The following is a 21,581-nucleotide window of genomic DNA, read 5'->3' as shown; positions in this document are numbered from 1 at the left end:
ATGGCTTAATGGGTAAGCCATTCACTGAGCAATCATGAGGACCTGAGTTTGGATTCTCAGTACTTACGTAAAAAGCTGGATGTGATAGCACTCCTGAAACCCCATGCTGGGAAGCAGAAACAGAAGGGTCCAAGTGGCTTGTGATTGGGGAAGACACCTGAGGACATCTAGCATACATACATGCATACATGCATGCATGCATACATACATACATACATACATACATACATGTAACATACACACAAAGCAGCATGATTCTGTTGTAGGTCATGCCATTTCTTTAGCTTTTACATTCAAGCCAAGGATAAAAATGCATTCTTGAAAACTGTATCAGACTTTTCCAGTTGTCAAATGATTCAATGTGGAGTATAAAAAGGTGTTTGTGTTAACAGGTACATGTCCATATGAGGTAGGTAAATTTTAATGTCTGGCCGAGAAGTCTCCAATGCTGGCCCTCAGCAGTACTAGAATCCTTTTTTATTGCTTTCTTTTCTTGAGACAGGCTGTCACTTTATAGTATCGGCTAGCCTGTAACTTGCTATGTAGCCAAGAAAAAGAGCTCTACCTGCCTCTGCCTCCAAAGGGCTGGGATTTAAAGCCACCACATCTATCTATAATCTTTTTATTATAGAAGATTGAAAAGATGATAAACCTAACAGCCTTATATATGAAGACGGAAATATAAGGTCTGTGGCTTTAGGGTGTGCCCAAGGCCACACACATAGCTACTTAGAGGATACACTATGTCATTTAAATAGTCCTGGGCTCAAGATCTCAGAATAACCTTTCTTCTATTCCAGTAGAAGTTTCCTCTGATATTGAAACATTCATCCTACAGAGAAGTTCCTTAAACAAAAAGATAAACAATTTAAATTAGCTCCAGAAAATACCTGAAATTAACCAGATTCACTAGACCCCTCCACCCCAATAGGAAATAATAAAGAAGCCAAGAATCAAGAAAGACTCCAAATCCAGACCAGCTGCCTGGAAGAGGTTTAAACCAGCTTCCTCACTTGGAAAGGACACTCTCCAACCTGTAGAGCTCCTGCAGGCTGTGCAGTGGGCTCCAGGTTCTCAACTTTAGTGAGCTGTCACTCATGCAGGGGTGGGCTTTGGTAATGCAGCTGTCTGCGAGTTATTTCTGCTCCCGTAAGTAACCCCTCACCTATATATTCACATAAAGTTCATCAAGTTGGACTTTGGTGGTACTTTGGTATATTTTGGTCTGTTGTGAGCTCCCTCTCTGGGAGTAGACATGTATTGCATATCTCCAGGAAATGTCTCGACACAACACAACCTGTCTCCTCAAGAATCTAAGGTGAAGAGACTGGTTGATAACATGTCCAAGTTACTTAGCTTGCTAGTGACAGAGCCTATTCCTGGAAACAAAATCACAAGTTTTACAAGTTATACATACTGGCCTTCCTACATATATTAGTTGTCCCTGTCACATTTTTCTCATGTTTCCATTAAATACAGTCCACAAATGATGAAACTCACGTGCTATGTTTGCAAGAGCAAACTGGGAGGAGGGACTATTACTGATAGCAAGTCCCGTGGTTTGGAAAAGAAAAGTCTCATATACTCAAATTAAGACAGTGGAATTATAGCTTTTGTTTTGAATGTTATTATTTTTCTTAATTTTGTTCTTGCAAAGTCATTGTTTTCAAGGCAGAAAAAAAGCATAGACACTTCTTGCTGGTTCTAAGAGCATTGGTTCGTCTGGAAGGTAACAACACAGCTGTTTTTGTCAACTGAAAGAGAGACAGGAGCCTTTCCTTTCTGCTGCCCTTTTACTTGGCAAAGTCTAGGACATCATCATGAAAGAAACACACTTCCCACAATTCATGTCTTACGTTTTATCTGTTTCAGGAATGAGCACACTATAAAAACCAACCAGGAAAGGAGGTTTTCTATTTTCTCATTGTCTGTTTTTCATAATAATCACATACATATTTATTCAAAAAAGCACGAAGTGGATTCAAATTCACAGACATATACTGCCAATCCTGGCACCTAAAAAGCTAAGGTGTGAAAGTTGGGAGTTTGAGGCCAGCCTGGACATAAGAGGGAGTTCAAATCACAGTGAGCTATGCAGTAAGATTCTGCCTCACAACAGACAGACAGACAGACAAGCAGGCAGACAGACAAAAAAAAAAAAAAAAAAAAAAAAAGCATGAAGGACAGAGTAGCTCAGTAGCAGAGTGTCTGCTCAGCATGCATGAGACCCTGAACTCAATCCTTAACATGGCCAAAATAAGCAGGCATGTGTGAATAACCACTTACAACCCAGGCTTCTCCTTGTTATGGGGATTTTAAATGGAGTTAATGAAGTTCTCAGTCTTGTCTTCAAAGACTGAGTCATCAAATAGTGCAGGAAAAAAAATGACAAGAATAAAGGAATCTTTTATGCTAGAGTTTATTCTAATAAAAGATTTGCCTTCTGGTTAAAAAAATGCCTTTCGCTAAGTATTTCTATTTCTAAAATAAAATTTGTAACATTGGTTCATGAGTTATCTTTTTTGTCAACAATCACATGCCTGAGAAACAAACTATTAGTAAACGCAAACAAAACAAAAACGTTTAGATTCTCTGACCTCTGCCGGGAGGTCACTTATATCTCTGTTCACAGCCAGTTCTAGCTTCTCCAAGCTGGCACAGTTGCTCAGTTCTTTGGGGACAGTCTTGATTTTGTTGTAGCTAAGAATCAGTTCCTGAAGTCTAGTCAGCAGTCCTACACAACAACAACACACGAAGCAGACGGACTCAGTGTTTCCGGCCACCGAGCACTACCTACATATTTAAATCTCTTTCACGCTGGCGAATTCAGTTGTTCTTCCCATCTTCCCACAAGGGAGGGGCAGTGGTGTTTCCCCTCCGGGTCAAGGTGGCTGTAGATGGTACAGCCTGTCTGCCATGAACTAGAACCTAGACTTGCTCTTCAACACAAAATCCATAGACAGCATACTACATCCTGAGCAATGTTGTAAAGGGGGAATACTGTTCCATTACTTGGTAATTTTTTTTCTTTCATGCCTTCAGTGTTCTAAGGTAGTTAACGGAGAAATGTTGTTTTCAAAATATACAGAATATTTGGAAATATTCTCACATTGAAATTTTATCTGTCACCCCAATAATTCCAAAAGTTTGGATTCTCTGAAGACTAAAGTTAGATGAAACATTTAATTTTTTTCAAGTTTCAGAGATACATAAAGATAAAACCTTATTTTATGTATTTGGGGGGTGGAAGGGTCTGAAAAAAACCAAAGAAAAGCATACTGGCAAGTAGATAAAATAGCACAGGAATAAAAGTAGTCTTCCTTACCAATTCCTCGGGGGATCTCTGAAATTGTGTTCCGAGATAAGTCTAGTACAATGAGATGCTGGAATCTTCCAATGAATTCAGGAATTTTCAATAATCCTGTCCTATGAAGTTGCCATTCCTGTAGCTGATTCAGTTTCAGTAAAGAAGAAGGGAGAGCCTAAAGTAAAAAAAAAAAAAAAGTATGTGTATGATTATTTCATCACCTGAACTATTCTATGTAGCAGTGTGCTGTGCCGTTCTGACAGTACAGGATCTGTAGAAGCACTCGAGGACAGTTGTCCCTTCATGGGCATCGTTGGCAGGTACTGTGCCACCTTTTCTCCTAGAGCCTCGACTTTTAGTGTGTGTTAATTGTGAAAGATTTATTCTTTTATACAAGTTATAACTTATTTACTTTATCATTTATTGCTAAATCTTCACATCTCAACCCTAGTATTACAAACTAAAATGTCACATTTTGACCAACAGTGGACACACAGAAGTCTGTCCTAATGAACGAGTCTGCTGTACTAGACAGTCCACGAACAGGTGGTGGTGGCTCACACCTTTAATCCCAGCACTAGGGAGGCAGAAGCAGGTGGGTTGCTGTAGCTAGTCTGGTCTACAGATTTGAGTTCAGATGGGGAGGGAGCAAAGCCACTGTGACAAAGAAAAAAAAATCCATGTGCTTTCTGCTTCTCTTCTGTTGTCCATGTTGTCCAGGTTCACTGGTCTCTGATGAGAATTCCTAACTATCCCAGTCTTAGCTACAGGCCTTCATGCGACACAGAGGGTGGAGAATCAAGAAGTACTTCTAGAGCACAGAATCAGGAAGTTCCTCTAGAGCTTCTATGCTTACCTTCCATTCTTCTTTCTCTATCCTTAAGACGACTCTGCCGTCTTCCCTGGTCACCTTCTCTTTCAGCTTAGTTAAGCTTACTCGGTCTTCCCAGATCTTCACCAGCCTAAGACAGCAGAACATCTTTTATTCATAGGCAATGACAAAAGAGCATTCGAAAGGCCAGATGCAGCAGTGAGAGAAACAGACAATAGCTGTCCCTTAATGGGCACCAGTGGCAGGTACTCTGTGCCACTTCTCCCAGAGCCTTGACTTTCAGTATGTTTTAATTGTTAAGATTTTATTCTCACCTTTATACATGTTATTATATATTTATGTTATTATTTATTGCTAAATCTTTACATTTCGACCATAGTACAGTAAACAAAAATGTCATATATTGACGATGGCATGGATGAATTTGAGAGAGAGCAAAGGGTAAAGGGAGAATGAGAGGGGCTGAAGGGAAGAAAGACAAGAGGGGGTGTAATTATATGTAATTTTGAAAAAAATAACCACTGAGCCAATGGCATTGGACATCAGATGAAGGCTGGAGAGATAGCTCAGTGGTTAACAGCACTGACTGTTCTTCCAGAGGACCTAGGTTCAATCAATCCTTAATATACACATGGCAGCTCACAAGTGTCTATAACTCCAAGAGCTCACACCTCACACAGACATACATACAGGCAAAATACAAATGCACACAAAATAAATAAATTTGCAAGGGGAAAGGCTGGAGAAATGGCTCAGTGGTTAAAAGTATTGGCTGCTCTTTCATAGATCCTGAGTTCAATTCCCAGCAACCCCGTGGTGGCTCACAACCATCTGTAATGGGATCTGATGCCCTCTTCTGGTGTGTGTGAAGAAAAAATTGTATAAAAAAATAAATCAGATGAAAGGTTGCTTTGCAAGAATTATAAATGTGGTCAGCGCCACAAGTGTCCTGTTGTAAAAGTAGTCCTGGCTTTGGGAGTTTTCCTTTGTCACGTTACTTCCCCTTCTGTACCTGGCATTTTAAATTCTAAACAAAACATGTTCTTAAGAGTTTGAGATGCTGGGCTGGAGAGATGGCTCGGCGGTTAAGAGCGCTGACTGCTCTTCCAGATGTCCTGAGTTCAATTCCCAGCAATCACATGGTGGCTCACAGCCATCTGTAATGAGATCTGATGCCCTCTTCTGGTGTCTGAAGACAACTACAGTGTACTTATATATAATAAATAAATAAATAAATATTTTTAAAAAAAAGAGTTTGAGATGCTAACTGAAAATCTTTCCTTAAATTGGTTTTCATTGTTGAGGATTAAATCTAGGTTCTCATGCATGTTAGGAAAGTGTGCTACCGGGTTTCTTTAAATTCACAGAACCAGAAGGTCTGATGGCCATCACAGAACACCGTGTGTGATGCCTTCTGTTGATGATGATTATTATTACTATTACCATTTTCAGACAGTTCTCACTGTGTAGCCCTAATTACCCTGCAACCCCCAGAGATCTGCTTGCCTCTGTCTCCTGGTGCTACCCCAACACCATATTTATATTTAGTTCTGCATATCAACTAAGCAAAGCAGGTATATTGCTGGGAAGATTATCTTGTAAAAGAATAAGAAGTTTGAGGAATTACAGGAACTGGCCCAAGGCAGTCAAGGTCAGCATGACTAGAGATAAGAAGACATGTCTTCATCCTGGAAGAAGAGCCTGTGCAGCACCCAATCTTTCTACTTATTGTACCTGGCACCTTCTTTCTCTATAAATGTCTTTTTTTTAAATGCATGTGTGTACCAGTTCATGTGTTTGAACAGGTGCATATCTGTGTACATGTGCAGGAACATGTGTGTGGAAGCCACAGGACAATATCAATTCCATCCTCAGACACACCATGCACCTCCTCTTAGACAATATCTTCTGTTATTTTGGAATATTGAAATTACTACCAATTAGACTAGACTGGCTGATCAGGGATCTCTTATCTCTGCCTCCCTGGCACTGAAATTACATGCTTAGCTAGTACCACTATGCCTGGCTTTACTAGGTGAGTGCTGAGAATTGAACTCAGGTCTTCAAGGTTGTAAAGCAAGTTCTTGACCAACCGAACTATCTCCCCAATCCCCCAAATCTTTCCTTTCCCCACTGCTTTAAAACTCTGTTGCTGTGAAGAGACACTATGACCAAGGCAACTCTTATAAAAGAAACCATTTCATTTGGGGCTTCCTTACAGTTTTAGAGGGTTAGTAGTCCATGATCATCATGGTGGGAGGCAGACAAGAATGGTAATAGAACATTAGCTGAGAGATTTTTACCTCCTGATTAGAGGTAGCAGGCAGAAGGAGAGGGGAATAAGAGGGGAAGGGAAGGGGGAAAAAGAGTGGAGGGAGACTAGACCTGGCATTGGCTTTTGAAACCTCAAAGTGACCCACCTTTTCCAGCAAGGCCACACCTACTCTAACAAGATCACACCTCTTAATCCTTCCCAAACAGTTCCATTAACTGAGGACCACTCATTCAAACATAGAAGCCTATGAGAGTCATTCTCATTCAAATCACAACACCTTCTAAAATTTTTTTTTCATGTACCAGGGTTGGACTATGCAGCACTCACATGGTAGTTCATTATCATTTATAACTCTAGTCCCAGGGACTCTAACACCCTCTTCTGGCCTCCAAGGGTACTGCATACAAGAGATACACAGACATACATGCAGGCAAAACACCTATGCATATAAGAATAATAATAGAAAAAAATGTAAAGACTCTTTTAAGGGTTAGAGAGATGGCTCAGTAGTCAAGAGCACTTAATGTTCTTCAGTGCTCTTGAATAACCTGAATTCAGTTCTCAGCACTCATAGGGCAGCCCACAACTGTCTGTAACTTCAGTTCTAGGGTATCCAGTGCCCTCTTCTGGGATTTATGGGTACCTGCACAAATGTAGATAGACCTACATGCAGTCAAACATTCTTATACATAAAATAAAAGTAAAGCTTCTTAAAAAAGAATATCTTAAGTTTTCAGCAAATAAAAATCAGTCAAATTCAGTGAAGCTCTTACTAAATATCGTTTTCAAATATGAGATGATAAGTTTTCCATTAATCTAAAACAGCGTCACAGCATACTTATGCTGAAATTCCTTCTCTCGCTTCACATCTTCATGGTGTTTCTTTATTCTTTCTTCCCAGACTTCCTTTACAGCACTGACGGCCCCGGTACAAACCACACTCTCCGTCATGATTTTTCCACATTGTAGTCACGTCATCTACTTCATTAAGTTCTGAAGAGCTGAGTCACAAGACACCTCAGAAAAGACCTAAGTATACCAGATGGGGCACAAAAACATCATGTTTCAGAATATTAATGAGCACCATTACAGGAATAAGAGGTAATATTGGTTGGATACTGTGTCTTCCAAAACTACATTTATTTATCTGTTCCTTCCTTCGTTCACTCACTGTTTACTCAGAGACAGCGTCCACCGTGATGCTCAGATACCTGGGCTGAAGCTCTTCCCGCTTCAGCTTCCCAAGTATGTGTGGATCCAGGTGCACACCTGCACACCCAGCTATTCAACATGTATTTGCATGCATGTCTTTTTTATTTTATTCTTTGGCTTTTTGATACAGATTTTCTCTGTATAGACTTGGATATCCTGGAACTCACTCTGTAGACCAGGTTAGCCTCAAACTCCATCTCCACCTGTCTCTGCCACTCATGTTCTGGGATTAGGTGTGTGCACCCAATAGCACATACCTTATTTTAAACCTGTGAAAATATGATGTGAGTATTTTTTTTTTTTTTTAGTACAGAATAGTTTATTCAGGTCATGGAGGTTGGAGGGTTAAGAGGGTAGTAGAGGCAAAGAGAGAGAGAGAGAGAGAGAGAGAGAGAGAGAGAGAGAGAGAGAAAGAGAGAGAGACAGAGAGAGACACACACACAGAGAGAGAGAAAGAGACAGAGAGACAGAGAGGAGTAGAGAAGTGAAAGCCGGCCATGAGCATGTGGAGGGAGGCGGGAATTGGGGGGAATGGGGAGAGGAGAAGCAGGGGGAAGAGCAAGGGCAAGAGGCCAAGAGAGTAGGAAGGCAAGAGGCCAAGAGCTGATATGAGTATTTTTGTTGCCTTCATATTCATAGAAACTAACCCTTAAAGGAGCACCCGTGGTCAGAGAAGGAACTATGGCCCAATCCGTTTCCTTTGCTATCCTGTCATCCACATTAATGAAAACCGGCAACTAGACTTGCACCCAACTATGGGAAAGTAACAAAGCAACAGATATATCAGGTAAGTCTGGGGCCTAGCAAGATGGCTTGGCAGGTAAAGGTGCTTTGCCACCAAGCCTGACAACATGCAGAGGCCCTGGGCCTCAGCTGTGCCTACAACGCGGGGCTTTCACACAAGAAAATTAATTAAGCCTGTTTAAAAAAAAATAGTTGGCTAGAGAGACAGCTCCGTGACTAAGAGCATTTGCTCCTCTCCCGAGGACTGAAGTTTGGTTCTCAGCATTCACATCACAAGGTTCCCACTGCCTAAACTCCAGTTCATGGGGATCTGATGTCCTCTTCTGGCTTCCAAACGCATACACACGCACGTGGTACACAATTCCACAGGAACACACAGAAATACATGTTTTAGAAACAACATAATAAGTAAATATCTTTTTTACATTTTCATGAGAACTTTTAGGAAGCAGGACACAGCTCGTGCAGAAGACAGAAAGTACAGAAAAGGCCGCAGGAAGTGTGACTGTGACCAGAGCATGGTACATGTATGTATGCATCAAGGTGTTGTGGTAAAACCCATTGTTTACATTTGACATTTAATAAGAAGGGAGAAAAAAAGCAATCAACTAAGAACAGTAAGGTTGAAAAAGCCCCAGTAAACCCAAATGGCAAAAAAGCCATAGATTGTGCTTAGCTTTAAGATTTTATAGATTAAGCCATAGTAAACTATCTATGTGTCCCCCATCACAATGACCGATTGTACTAGACTGACTCTACCAAGTATTGGAGAAAGTTTGAGTGAGACAAGTTTCCCCCAGCGCCGTGCACTGGTGGAACTGTACGCTGGTTGGGACTACTTGAGGAGAGCATAGGAGACTTACAGTGTACATAATTTCCACTCACCATGAACAAGTGTCCCCCAACAATGATTGTTCAAAATAGTATAAGAATTAATAATAATAATAAAATGAATGTATTACGGAATTTTGCTTTTCCATTGGATATCTTCATTTGCCAGGCCCAGAATGTTCAGCTAATCTTGTCTAAACTGTAGTTTTTAAATTAAAATTATTTGAGGCTCGAGTCAGAAAAAGAAGAATACGACTTGGCGAGGGAAGTGCAGAAAGTGGGCGGAGTGGGCGGATCCCACACACAGGAACTGATGTCAGATCTTTCTGCAGTCAAGAAACCTTGGAACCAGGCAATAGTATATGTCTGTTGATGGGCTGAGGCAGGAGGATGGCAAGTTTGAGAGCAGCTTAGGAGCCATCACAACACCTTGCTAAAATAAGAAAGGAAAGAAGGATAAAAGAAGGAGAGAAAGAGAGGCCAGAAAGAATGGGCAGATAAAAGGAGAGCAGAGGAAGGAACCCCAAAAAACAGGTACTGGGAACTAAGTGCCTGGCATGTCTGAAGTGTGTACTAAATACTTTTAGCAATGTAAAATTAAAAGATTTAAAGAATGCAAGCTATCTCCATATTGTATTATCTTAATATAAACTCTCATTTGTTAACTTATTTCATTGTTTGACACTAAGTATTGGTCATGTCTAATACTAGTTTCCCTAATCTGCCTCATAAACAAACCAAGTTTGTAACAAGGCACTTCTGCATCTAACTCCTTTGTGAAGGAGAGGCTCGCAGCACAGCAGCCAGGTCAGTGTGCCTGCCATAAAACCAGTGGGGCAGCTGCTCCCGAAACTTAAAACAGCTGAAGAAACACAACCTTAAATTCTAACTTGCAGGCAAGCCTGTCTCTTGTGTGTCAGAGGATGACGACTATGGGGATCACTACAGCCCCCTGAAAAGGCTCAGAAGCTTGTTCAGTCGGTATACTTCTTCAATGAGATCATCACCGGCAACTTCTTTATGCAGAAGAAATAGAGGAAAATTGTTTCAGAAAAGCACTTACCATGGGGAGATGCTGCAGATGGAGTCAGAGCTCCCCGATTTTCAGCTAGAATCAGATCACAAGGTGATTTGTTCCCTCAGTGCGGATCCAAATGACTAAATCGGCCTGTCAGGCTGTGACCAAGTGAAAAGTAACGTCAGCTCAGTTCTAATTTTAGCTCACGGACAAGGCTGAGAATAGCAAGGATCACGTGGGGCTTCCGTGCAAAGGTTCAGCTGATAATGTATGTGAGTGTGTCCCTACAAACACCAGAAAACTCTCTGGGAGAACCACTTTTTAAAAATATTTAAATTGATTAACTTGTGTGGGGGTGTTTTGTGTGCACGTATGGCTGTGTACCACATGCATGGCAGTGCCCAGTAGGCCAGAAGAACATGCTGAATCCCCCAGAACTAGAGTTATGGATGGTTGTGGGCCATCACAGGGATGCTGGGAAATGACCTGGGTCTTCAGGAATAAGTGCTCTTCAGTGCAGTGCCATCTTTCCATCCCCATGGAGGGAGAACTATTTCTAAGAGCCAGAAAAAGATTCTTTCTAAAAGTCCGTCCACTTTTCATGATTTACAGATCTTACATATTTAACAGAATGTAATGGGTCTATTTGAAGCAAAGCAACTTCAAAATACATTGATGTGCAACAGGACAAAGCCCCCTACCTTAAACTAAAAGCCCCAGTACCTCAGGTGAATGAACAAGGAAGGTATGTCGTGTTGAGGAACTCCAATTTGTGCTGCACCTAAGCTTCAGTTTTGGGGAGAGCATTCTGATGATCAGGTCAAGCCCTGCCCGCCCCCTCTGCTTTCAGGTACACTCCCAAGCCTTAATTAACTTCCAGACTTAATTAACTTTCACTTTTTATCTCTCGGCTGCCATTGACAGGACCTAATTCCATGTTCCTAAGAATTATACATTCACCAGGCAGTAGTGGAACACACTTTTAGTCCCAACACACTGGAGAAGCAGATGCAGGCACATCTCTGTGAGTTTGAGGCCAGCCTGGTCTACAGAGCTACAGCCAAGGCTACACAGAGAAACACTGTTATAAACCCCTTCCCACCAAAAGAGACAATTATACATTTGGTTTTTAAAATTTGTATACATCTATACACAGACAAAATTTAAAAGATAACAAATCTCATTTTTATATTATTTCTACACACACGCGCGCACACACACAAACACACATACAATACTTTAGTGCTGTATTAGAACACAGGATCTTTCTTTTTAAAGATTTATTTATTATGTATACAGCATTTTGCCTGCATGAATGCTTACAGTGGGCGGGGTGCGCGGAGTGGGCGGAGCCCACACACAGGAATTGATGTCAGATCTTTCTGCAGTCAAGAAACCTTGGAACCAGGCAATAGTATATGTCTGTTGATGGGCTGAGGCAGGAGGATGGCAAGTTTGAGAGCAGCTTAGGATCAGATCTTAGTATAGATGGTTGTGAGCCACCACGTGGTTGCTGGGAATTGAACTCAGGAGCTCTGGAAGAGCAGTCAGTGCTCTTAACCTCTGAGCCATTTCTCTAGTCCAGCACACAGGATCTTACCATATGCTCAGCAAGTACTCTACCACTGAGCTACACCCATAGCTCTATAAAATGATATATTATCATGTTCTGTTAACATTTACTGTTTTTACAAAAAATAATGGATTTTGTCAAGTTTGTGTCCACATGAGACCCTAGAGACAGAGGCAAAGAGATTGAGATATTTTTACCCAAATTGTTTTCCAAAAGCTATAGTAATGTACACTTCCTACCAGAGAATGCAAGTATTTTCATATCGTTCTCAACACTTACCTTCCATCTGATTTTCCTTGCATCAGCCGGGGTGCTAGGATTACAGGCATGTACCACCATAGTGGATTACTGATTAATGCAGTTTAGGCAAGCACGCCACCAAGTGAGCAGCATTTACTCATCAGCATAAACACACATTTACTCATCAGCCCTTTCCCATATGCTAAGGTATCAAGTGCACAGCAAACTAAGGAGAGATGTTCATTCTGCTTTATATTGATGGACCACTTTTAGTTCTGTGGAAATAATTAACCTTTCACAAGAAAATTAGTGTGAATTATGTAACACTGTTTTCTGATATTGGCTCAGCTTTTCAGAAAATTTTATGATCAGTTTCAGAAAAAACAACTACCATATTCTTTTCACGTTTCCAAAAACACTATGGAGAACTTTCCTATGTCACAAGAATTTAAATTTTAGATTCATCATCACAACCTTAAAGTTTATCTGAGTATGCTCTAGGAATAACATTCTGCTGGAGAGGAGACACTTTCATTCGTCTTTTTAGTTTTCTCTGCCTTTTTTTCTTTAAAGATTGACTTGTTTCATGTGCACGAGTGTGTCACCTGTGTGTATGTCTGCAGTGCCCAGAGAGGTCAGAAGATAGCACCTGACTTCCTGGAATTGGAGTTACAGATGAGCCATCCCGTGGGTGGCTGGGAACCAACCCGGTTCCATTTCCAGAGCAACAGAGATTCCTAACAGCTGAGCCATCTCTCCAGACCCTAGTTTTACTGTAGTTTACTTGATTTTTCAGGTGAGGGTCTTTTCCGCATTGCTCCGGTTGGTCTGAAGCTCCAGAGCGCAAAGGATTCACTTCCCTCAGCCTTCTACACAGCTCGGACCGCGAGTACAAGGGTCCAGGCTGACCTTTATGATCACTTGTAATATACACAAGCCGTATGAGAAATGATTGTGTTTTTTCGAATGACGCTTTTGGGAACTGGAGTGATAGCTCAGTGGTTAAGAGAGCACGCTGTCCTGCAGTCACTATTCGATTAGTGACATTCCTGAAATTCCTTTCTATAATCTTGGTCCTTCTGGACTTACTGTATTTTTAGACCTATTATGGAAGCGTCCTGAAGCAAATGTCAAGTTAAACTGTTTGCAGCCTTGTGTAACAGTACTCGATTGAGGGGATGATGGAGGCCACCCATGCTAAGTGCTGGAAGGAGATTGCCTCAACTTACCCAGTGCGAGTGAACCCCTTCTTACCTTGGCCCAGCTTTTCCCCATGTATTATAAATCAGTTATTTTTTGTCTGATAAATTTAGTTACTGTTAGAACCTAAGTTCTTGCTGTCCACTTGCTCTCGTTCTTTTTCTCTCATCTCCTCTCATCACCAGTGGCAGCTGTTGCCTGTGCTTTGAGTTATAACATTCCACATGGCGCTCCGTAAAGCCTGCATCAGACAGCCTCCTCATGCCAGAACTGCGTTCCACCAAAGAAGTACACATGGAAAAAGATCTGCCAAGGACTTGGCTGGAGGATTTTTTAGCCCTTGGGGTGAAGTAGGTCCTGATTTGGGGTCAGATGGTTTATCAAGTAGGATTAGAGTTAAGGAAGGGTACAATGGCCCAATCCTAGGTTTTCACAAAGCATGTGCAGGAAAGGAACAAAGCCTTCTGTCTGGGGTTGCTAAACCAGAATTGTTGAGACTGGGTAACTTTCAAAGAACAAAGGTTTACTCTACAGTCCAAGAAGACTGGGAAATTCAAGCGCTAGTGGTCACAGCTGGTGAGGGCCTTTCTGATGCATCACAGTATGGTGCAAGGGACACAACTCACAGCATAAAGTCCTGCAGCCTGCCTTAATCTATTCACAAAGTTGGTGCCTCATAACTTAAGTATCTGGTCTACCAACACTTTGTATCTGGGCTACACTATTAAGTGTCACACCAGGGTTGAAGGACAGATGGTAGACAATGGCAGAGCCTTTTGCCCCAAGTGGATTTTGTTTCCTGGATTGCTCTTGGACACGATTCCTTGCCACCTGCAACAAATATTTGCATTCAATTTATAAGACATGTTTATTCTTGTTGAATGTTGAAACATAGCTAAAGAATCCTACCTAGTAAAAGGACATGTTCTTAGTGTGCCCTGAGTCTGAATATGGCGTTTTATTGCTTTTGTGCTTCCTTGGACATAGTCTATAGTACAGGCAATTGTGTTTAAATTGGTTTGTCCTGAGAAAGTTCTGGAAAAGGGCTGCTCTGAATATTTAGTATGTGTTTACTGGTGTTTATTTACATGTATTTTTGAACTCAAAGCTTTCTTGGATCATTGCTTTCTTTGTTATATCTGTGTATAAAAGCACTCTGAAAGTAAAGCTGTCTGCTGGATTCAACCATAGTCTACCCGGTTTCTAATCTCCTCAAATTCCAGATCACAGGCAGATCTGCATAGGTCAACTAAAGCTGACACCAACACATGCTTTTGGGGAGACAGTGACACCAACACCCACAGTAGGAGCTGAGTAGGTGAGCCAGTGGGATGCTCATCAGGTAGAGGCTGCTGGTGGGAGGAGAGAAGCAACTCCCGTGGGTTGTTGTCTGACCTCATACACTCCCTGTGGCATCCATGCCCCACCCCCCACTAAATAGCAAATATATACACAGTGAGCTACTAACAGCATACCAAGTCTGATTATGTGGAACTGTTTATTAACATATAAAGGTATCTATACTGTAAGGATAAATTTTAAAAATCAAATTATAAAATAGTAGATACATTTCATTTTTATAAAAGAATACTTATCTATGTATACAGATACATATATCTCAATGTTAACAATGTTTATAGATAACAGTGTGTGACTCTATGCTATCTGTAGTTTTGCCTTCTTCTGAAGTCTCACTATACATGACCTAACATGGCCTCATGCCATGAATCAATCTTCTTGCCTTTGCCTCCCAAGTCTAGGGGTTACAGGCCTATGGACACAATGCCTGTTCTGAATTGGTTTTCTTTTTTAATTTCCTTTATGTAAAAATAATGGGTTTCATGATGTGAATTTCCAACCAAACAGCATTTACTAAATTTATAACATAGTTCCATTTTTGGAAAAAATCAAGTAGACATTAAAATGACCCTTTTTTCTCCTGCCACAAAACCTTCATTCAAATAAGTAATTTTATAATAATATATATTTAATTAGATAATATTAGAAGAAAAACCCCCAAACCAAGATTTCAGAATACTGAATTTTGATTTTTATTTTTTCTAATACAGGGTCTCTCTGTATAGCTCTGGCTGTCTGGGAACTCACTCTGTAGAGCAGGCTGGCCTCAAGCTCACAGAGATCCACTTGTCTTTGCTTCTCAAGTGCTTGAAATAAAGGCTTGCTCAGCCTTAAATCAGAATCATCCTGATGCTACCTGATTAAAGTAGCATTTCTGTATAAACTAATTTTATGCCCATTTGACTCTCCTTATTCATGTTCCTACTGAGGGATGGGAGGACAGACAGATTCCACATCCTTTTCTCAGGTTTAGCTGAAGGTCGATGAAATCAGAAGGCAATAAATCTCTAAGTATGAAAAGAAAAAGAGCCAGTGATGCTGGATTTATGGTATTTTACATCACGAAGCGAGTTTGCAAAGTCAAGTATTTCCCAGCAAGATGCCACGTGTCACCGCAGCTCTACAAGGCTATCCACTTTAAACCGTTACCTTTATAGCCGTTTTTGGTTGCAAACTACAATTAAGACCAAATTACCCCTCTAACGAATCCTAATGCATAGCTTTAAGGCATTTATAGATGATATTTTACACCTAAGGTGAGAGTCTATGTCTCACTAGCTGAAGAGAGCAGAATTGCACTTACTTTGTAGAAGTTACCTTGACTATAGGGAAATGAAAACTTATTTGTATATAAACTCCTTTCCCTGATTTATTTAAAAGTATAACTTAAAAGTCTCATTAAAAAATCAGTTAAAAATTAGAAAGAAAGAGGGCAAGTGCCGTATGTGCACCACCATTGAGTGACATCCGTGACATTTAGTGACATCAATTTTGTTTTGTTGCTTGTTTCAACTCACTGACACAAAGATCTCAGCACCATAATGGGAAGCCCCGTCGTGACCTACGCAGTGTGATACCCGGGAGACCCGTTACCCACCGCTCCTTTTCCTCAGAAAGCCCAATGCGTCAGTGACCTATACTGTGCTTCAGAGCCCTAACAAGGCAGCACAAACCATTCCCAATGCAACCGTAACAAGAATGCACGCTGGCTCAGCGGGGCCTCGTGTACTCTTTGGAAATTTCAAAGTTCAAGGACGTCCTGCTCGCCATTATTTCAGATCCAGCAGCATGAATGCTGGGTTTTCTAAGTAGGATTTCCACAAGTTGGAGAAGCGTGACATGGTGGCACCATCAATGACCCTGTGGTCAGCTGACCAGCTCACATTCATCATCTGTGCTCTATAGACGGCTCCGTTCTGGTCAAATCGGGGAAGAGCCTAGAAATAATGGAGAATACGAAGTAAACGAGGGTAAACTTTCACCAGTCTATGACAGGAGGTTTAGAAAACACCCCTCCCTGTCAACGAGTGGGCATCCACCAGGGCTTCTGAAAATGCTGCCTCCGATTGCCCCAACCTTGGGAGGTCATATCTTAAGCTTTAATTTCTTCAAGGGTTCTCCTGTCCCACATATAATATTTACATTAAATTTCATCCAGATTTCACATAGTTAACATTTATTCATAGTCACTGTGTGCTATGCACTGTAGATTGTCCTGAATCTGTTTGTATTTTAATGTTAATTCTACTTTCCCAAAAAAGGGCTGTCCAGTCACATAATTAGGAGGTGACTTCATCTGAACCTTCCCATTTTAATTAGTAAAATAAAGGAGAGCCAGTGACTGGGCGGGGCGAGGGAGGTGGAGAGAGGAGACGTCTCAGGGGTTGGAGGACAGAGGAAGATCCTGGCAAAATGGAGGTTTCCAAGGACCAGCTAGACCCAGGTGATATTGATTGGTGTAAAATAGCTATGAACATTAGGATTTTATAGGTCTAGTATCTCATATAGAAGGGCAGTTTGTATCTTGTTGTGTAGAGGGCTTGTGGATTGAGAGATGAATATATAAGCCTGTATGAAAAGCTATATCAGGCTGTAGAGTTGTGTTTGTGGGATTTGGGGGTAGAGAAACACCCCAGGACAGAGGCAGAGAACAGGCAGCAGAAAACCACCAAGGAAGAAAGTTGTGTGGACAAGTTGGACCGTGGTGGCGGCTTGGACTGTGCACCAGAGGTGCTCGAGGCTCCACATCAGGGTCGGGCCTGAGGAGTGAGACCTCAGAGCTGGTAAAGAGATAAATCAATTTATATTTTTTAATATTTACTGCAACAATATACTCTTACAGAAAGAGAACTGAGGCAAGGAAAATACTTGGACTCCTCACTGAAGGCAGCAAGAACACTCAGCAAGGGGCTGGGGCATGATGGGAGTGTTAGAGGAACAGAAAAGCAGTCTGATAACTACTGTCGGGGGAGAGGCAGGAGACGTGGTCACTGCCAGAGCAGGTGACAGATAGCAGGTCATGAAAATCAGGGTTTCTCCAACTTAAAAATGGAAATCCCAAGCCATTCTGAAAAACATGCATAAGGGCTTTGGAAGTAGCAAACATTTTTTTGCCTAGTATGTCCAAGTTCCATCTTTGTTATCAAGAAGCAAATGATAAAAAAGCAAAATGTACATTAAACTTAGCTATATGGCCACAGAAATGGTTCAGCTCAGTAGCTAAGAACAGTTGCTGAGCCAGAATGAGGACGGATATTCAGATCCTAGCAGTAACATGGGTGTGATCCTGCACACCTGTGACCCCAGCACAGGGCAGGTAGAGACAGAAGGGTGGCTCAGGACTGCTGGCTGTCAGCCTAGTCAAAAATCTCAAGCTCCAGGTTCAGCAAGAGATCACAGGTCAAAGGAATGGGTCACAGGTGCAGAGTGACAGAGAACACCCACACACTTTAGCCTCTGAGCACACGAAGACACACGCACGCATGCACACAAAGCAAAAACCCTCATCTATTACTAAATAAGAAACATACAAAATGTAAGTTCTAACTTATTAGATTTAATAGACAGGCCTGACAAGATGACTCAGCAGATAAAGGTGCTTGCTGCCAAGCCTCATTACCTGAGTCTGAATCTTAGACCCCACGTGGTAGAAGGAGGGAACTGATTCCTTAATTGTTCTCTACCTCTACATAAGTGCTGTGGTTTGTGTTCAGAGCATCACACACACACACCAGCCTACACACACAGTGTCATAACCCTATACTTCTAAGAGTCCTCAAACATGGCCACAGATAATTTTTCTTTAAGTCACTTAGATTAGTCTTAACATACAAGTGACTTCTAGATGCAGAGATCAGCATTTTGCCAGGTGTGGTGGCACACACCTGTAATCCCAGCAGGTAGACAGAATGGAGGAGGACCCAGGTGTGGTGGCACACACCTGTAGACTCAGCAGGTGGACAGAATGGAGGAGGACCCAGAATCTGAGCCAGCTGGGACTGACTGCACAGTGACCTCTGACCTAGTTCAAGAGAAGGAATGGGCGTACTGAGCTAACCTTCACAAATGTAAACCATAAAGTGGGAGATAACCTTCAATACTGAGTCTTCTTCATGGTCAGTCTTCCAACTTACTGAAATTGTCCTCAGCTCCACACTACACATACCTTAATGGCTCCCAGGGCACCAATGGCTACTTCAGGTGGCAATATCACTGGCTTGGCATAGGTTCCACCAATCTGAGAAGAATGGGAAAATTTATATTTCAGGGAATGCCTGATAGATTACAAGTTGTATTTTATTGGAACCTGTGATCAGAAATTCAAGTTATACTTATAACTTTGAACAGATGACTTACTGATCCAATGTTGGAAAGAGTAAATGTCCCTCCTGTAAGGTCTGTGGTACTGAGCTGACCAGAAGAGCCCAGTTTCTGGAGGCGGTTCAGTTCCATGGCGATCTCAAATACAGATCGTACCTGAACATTCTTCACATTGGGGACAATTAAGCCCAGCTCAGTGTCCATCGCTATCCCAATGTTGTGAGAAGCCTAGGAGATAAAAATTGCCCAGTAGAACTTGTAACACGTGAGCTCACAACAAAGAAAAGATAAACTCTTCTGCCTTCCAAAACAGAGATCCAACCACCTTGCCAAGCTAATGTAGGATGTGCTGTGATCCGAATATTCAGGAGGCTGAGAAAGAAACTGATGGTTTGAAGCCTGCCTGTGCCATATGGCAAGATCATACCTTAAAAAGCCGAAAGGCCAGACAATAAGTCGCTATTTTCACTAGAATGGAAGTAACTTGGAAGGAATGGTTTGGGGGGAGGGGAGAGCAGTGGGTACAGTTGCTGGCTACCCACCTGACAGCAACCTCCGGAACCCACTCATGGGCACATACCACATGCAGATATACATGCCAACCTATACATACTTTCCTTAAAAGTCCAGAAACTTAATCTTGAGAGGCGATTCTTTTGGGATGTTAAGTTGGGTGGGTAACTCTTCACTACTTCACATTTTTATAGTTCCACAGAGTTGTTCATTAATTTTGTTTTATTAAGGCAATGTTTTTCTGTGTAGCCCTGGCTATCCTAGAAATCTCTCTGTAAACCAGGCTGGCCTCGAACTCACAAAGCTCTATCTGCCTTTGCCTCCTAAGTGCTGGGTACTGAGTGCGCTACCACATGGTTGGTTCCGCTATTTTAAATGGGAAATCAACAAAACTTTAAAGGGGAAGACTGCACACCTGAACAAAATCAGTATTAAACAGTGAAAGCAAAGCCAACAGACTGAACCTAAGTTTAATGACTTATGCTATACCTTTCTTTCCTGTCTGAAAAGGATCATTGTTTGAGCATCCTATCTTCTAGTAAATCAAGGATTTTCAAAAATGCATAGCTAACCTTGTAGGTGATGTTCTGGCAGTTTTCATCCACGGAGGCATTAAGGATAGGAAACTGTAGCAGTCCCAAAGAAGCAGCCTGTCGAAGAGAAAGATAATCCACCGTCAACACCTTTGCCTCACACAGGCATGGAGGACTGGAAGGTAGAAGGTAGAAGAGCAGAGGGTAGAACTCTACTTCAAGGCCACGTGTGCCCAGCTTTCTCACTTCCGGAAAGTCTCACCTCTAAGGAAGGTGAAGCTAGGCTGCTTTAACCACGGAAAAACAAATGATGCAGCTCATACAGTGGGGGAGGCCAATTGCAAACATGAAAGGGATTTTCAAAAGAACCATGCAAGCTGTCTCATTCCAAGTGATTTCCTCACTGACATGTAGATTTAGGTTTTTATGAGAAACAAGCTAATAGTTAAAAAATAGGCTCTGAATTTGAAAACCAGAAGGCGGGTATGCCATTTCTCTGTGCAGGAGGAATACACAACAGTGGTTTTGAAGCCACCATTAGAGGCCAGTGTTCCATGGGTGCCCTTGGTTTGGTCAAGAGCAGAGCTGGCAGAGCCCACCTGTTTGCCCCCTTCAATCTCCCCCTGCTCTTTAAACTTCTTTTCTCTTCATATCATTCTCTCCAGTTCATATGCTGATCTCCCTAATTGCAAAATGTCTCCCCAATCCTAAATGTTCATGACGTCATGACAGGAACTAACAAGGTTAACACATTACATTTGACTGTCATACCTTCCATTAAATTTCAAAGATAAATTTATTGCATACATATATGATACTGCTGATGAATAAAGAAAACCGAATAATAATTTTTAAAAATTAAAACTGCAAAATAAAGATGCTTAAGGTTGTTCTTAAAAGAATTCTCTCTCCCATGGCTTCTGTCTAATCCTGCTGAGTAATTCTTTACTTTTGTAGCATTAAATGTTAGTTTGTCTGGCTGGGGGTCTTGAATAACACCCCAAATCAATTTTTTTTACAAAGTGAGGGTTTAGATAGAGATCTTTCCAGTGAACAGTTTAGTTACAACAGGTTGTGGTTATGGTGTCTCTTCACAGCACTGGAGCAGTGACCATGAGCAAGTTCAGGACAGCCAGTAACCACACAGAGTCCCTGCTTCAAACAACCACCACCAACACCATCAAACAAACTCTATACCTAAAGTTAGTCAAAAGTACTACCAATACAAATGGGGTTTTTAGTATAATATTTTTGCAACCCCCTCCCCCCATTTCATACTTTGGAGGATTTTTGTTTTGTTTTGTTTTTTTAAAGGTTTATTTATTATTGCCAGAAGAGGGCACCAGATCTCATATAGTTTATAGGTTTCTGGGATTGAACTCAGGACTTCTGGAAGAGCTGTCAGTGCTCTTAACGTCTGAGCCATTTCTCCAGTCCCCTTTGTATTATCTTCAAATGTTTTAAAATTTACATTTAAATTTAAAATAAAATTCACAAAACTTACTAAGAGATTATTCATTTTGACTAGAACAGTGGAGAAACACAGTGACTAGAACAATGGAGAAGAGCCAGTTGTTAAAGAGCTGGTCTACCCTGGCTTCAAAAGGGGCCAGGTCTTTCCCTG

General features: G+C 41.5%; 2 protein-coding genes across 4 annotated transcripts in view; both read right to left on the bottom strand.

The window, feature by feature from the left end:
* Positions 1 to 10,399, bottom strand: part of LRRC39 (leucine rich repeat containing 39) — a 28,063-nt gene extending 17,664 nt beyond the window's left edge. For 2 of the 3 annotated variants that reach the window (XM_080916378.1, XM_080916376.1), the window contains exons 1-6: positions 10,265 to 10,399; positions 7,253 to 7,443; positions 4,164 to 4,269; positions 3,326 to 3,482; positions 2,598 to 2,734; positions 68 to 106 (exon numbers count right to left, since the gene is read on the bottom strand). In XM_080916378.1, coding sequence (XP_080772504.1) covers positions 68 to 106; positions 2,598 to 2,734; positions 3,326 to 3,482; positions 4,164 to 4,269; positions 7,253 to 7,365 — 552 coding nt within the window. In that variant the 5' untranslated portion in view covers positions 7,366 to 7,443; positions 10,265 to 10,399. The remainder of the gene's footprint in view (positions 1 to 67; positions 107 to 2,597; positions 2,735 to 3,325; positions 3,483 to 4,163; positions 4,270 to 7,252; positions 7,444 to 10,264) is intronic. The other variant, XM_080916377.1, reaches the window with a different exon arrangement.
* Positions 10,400 to 14,725: 4,326 nt separating this feature from the next.
* Positions 14,726 to 21,581, bottom strand: part of DBT (dihydrolipoamide branched chain transacylase E2) — a 30,982-nt gene continuing 24,126 nt past the window's right edge. The window contains exons 8-11 of the mRNA XM_080916398.1: positions 19,997 to 20,074; positions 18,948 to 19,139; positions 18,757 to 18,828; positions 14,726 to 16,528 (exon numbers count right to left, since the gene is read on the bottom strand). Of these exons, the coding sequence (XP_080772524.1) occupies positions 16,361 to 16,528; positions 18,757 to 18,828; positions 18,948 to 19,139; positions 19,997 to 20,074 (510 nt within the window). The 3' untranslated portion in view covers positions 14,726 to 16,360. The remainder of the gene's footprint in view (positions 16,529 to 18,756; positions 18,829 to 18,947; positions 19,140 to 19,996; positions 20,075 to 21,581) is intronic.

Source organism: Micromys minutus (genome assembly GCF_963924665.1).
Source record: "Micromys minutus genome assembly, chromosome: 4".
In the NCBI taxonomy this organism is placed as follows: Eukaryota; Metazoa; Chordata; class Mammalia; order Rodentia; family Muridae; genus Micromys; species Micromys minutus.
The sequence above is the reverse complement of the archived record's forward strand: the minus strand, read 5'-3'. Positions and strand labels throughout refer to the sequence as shown.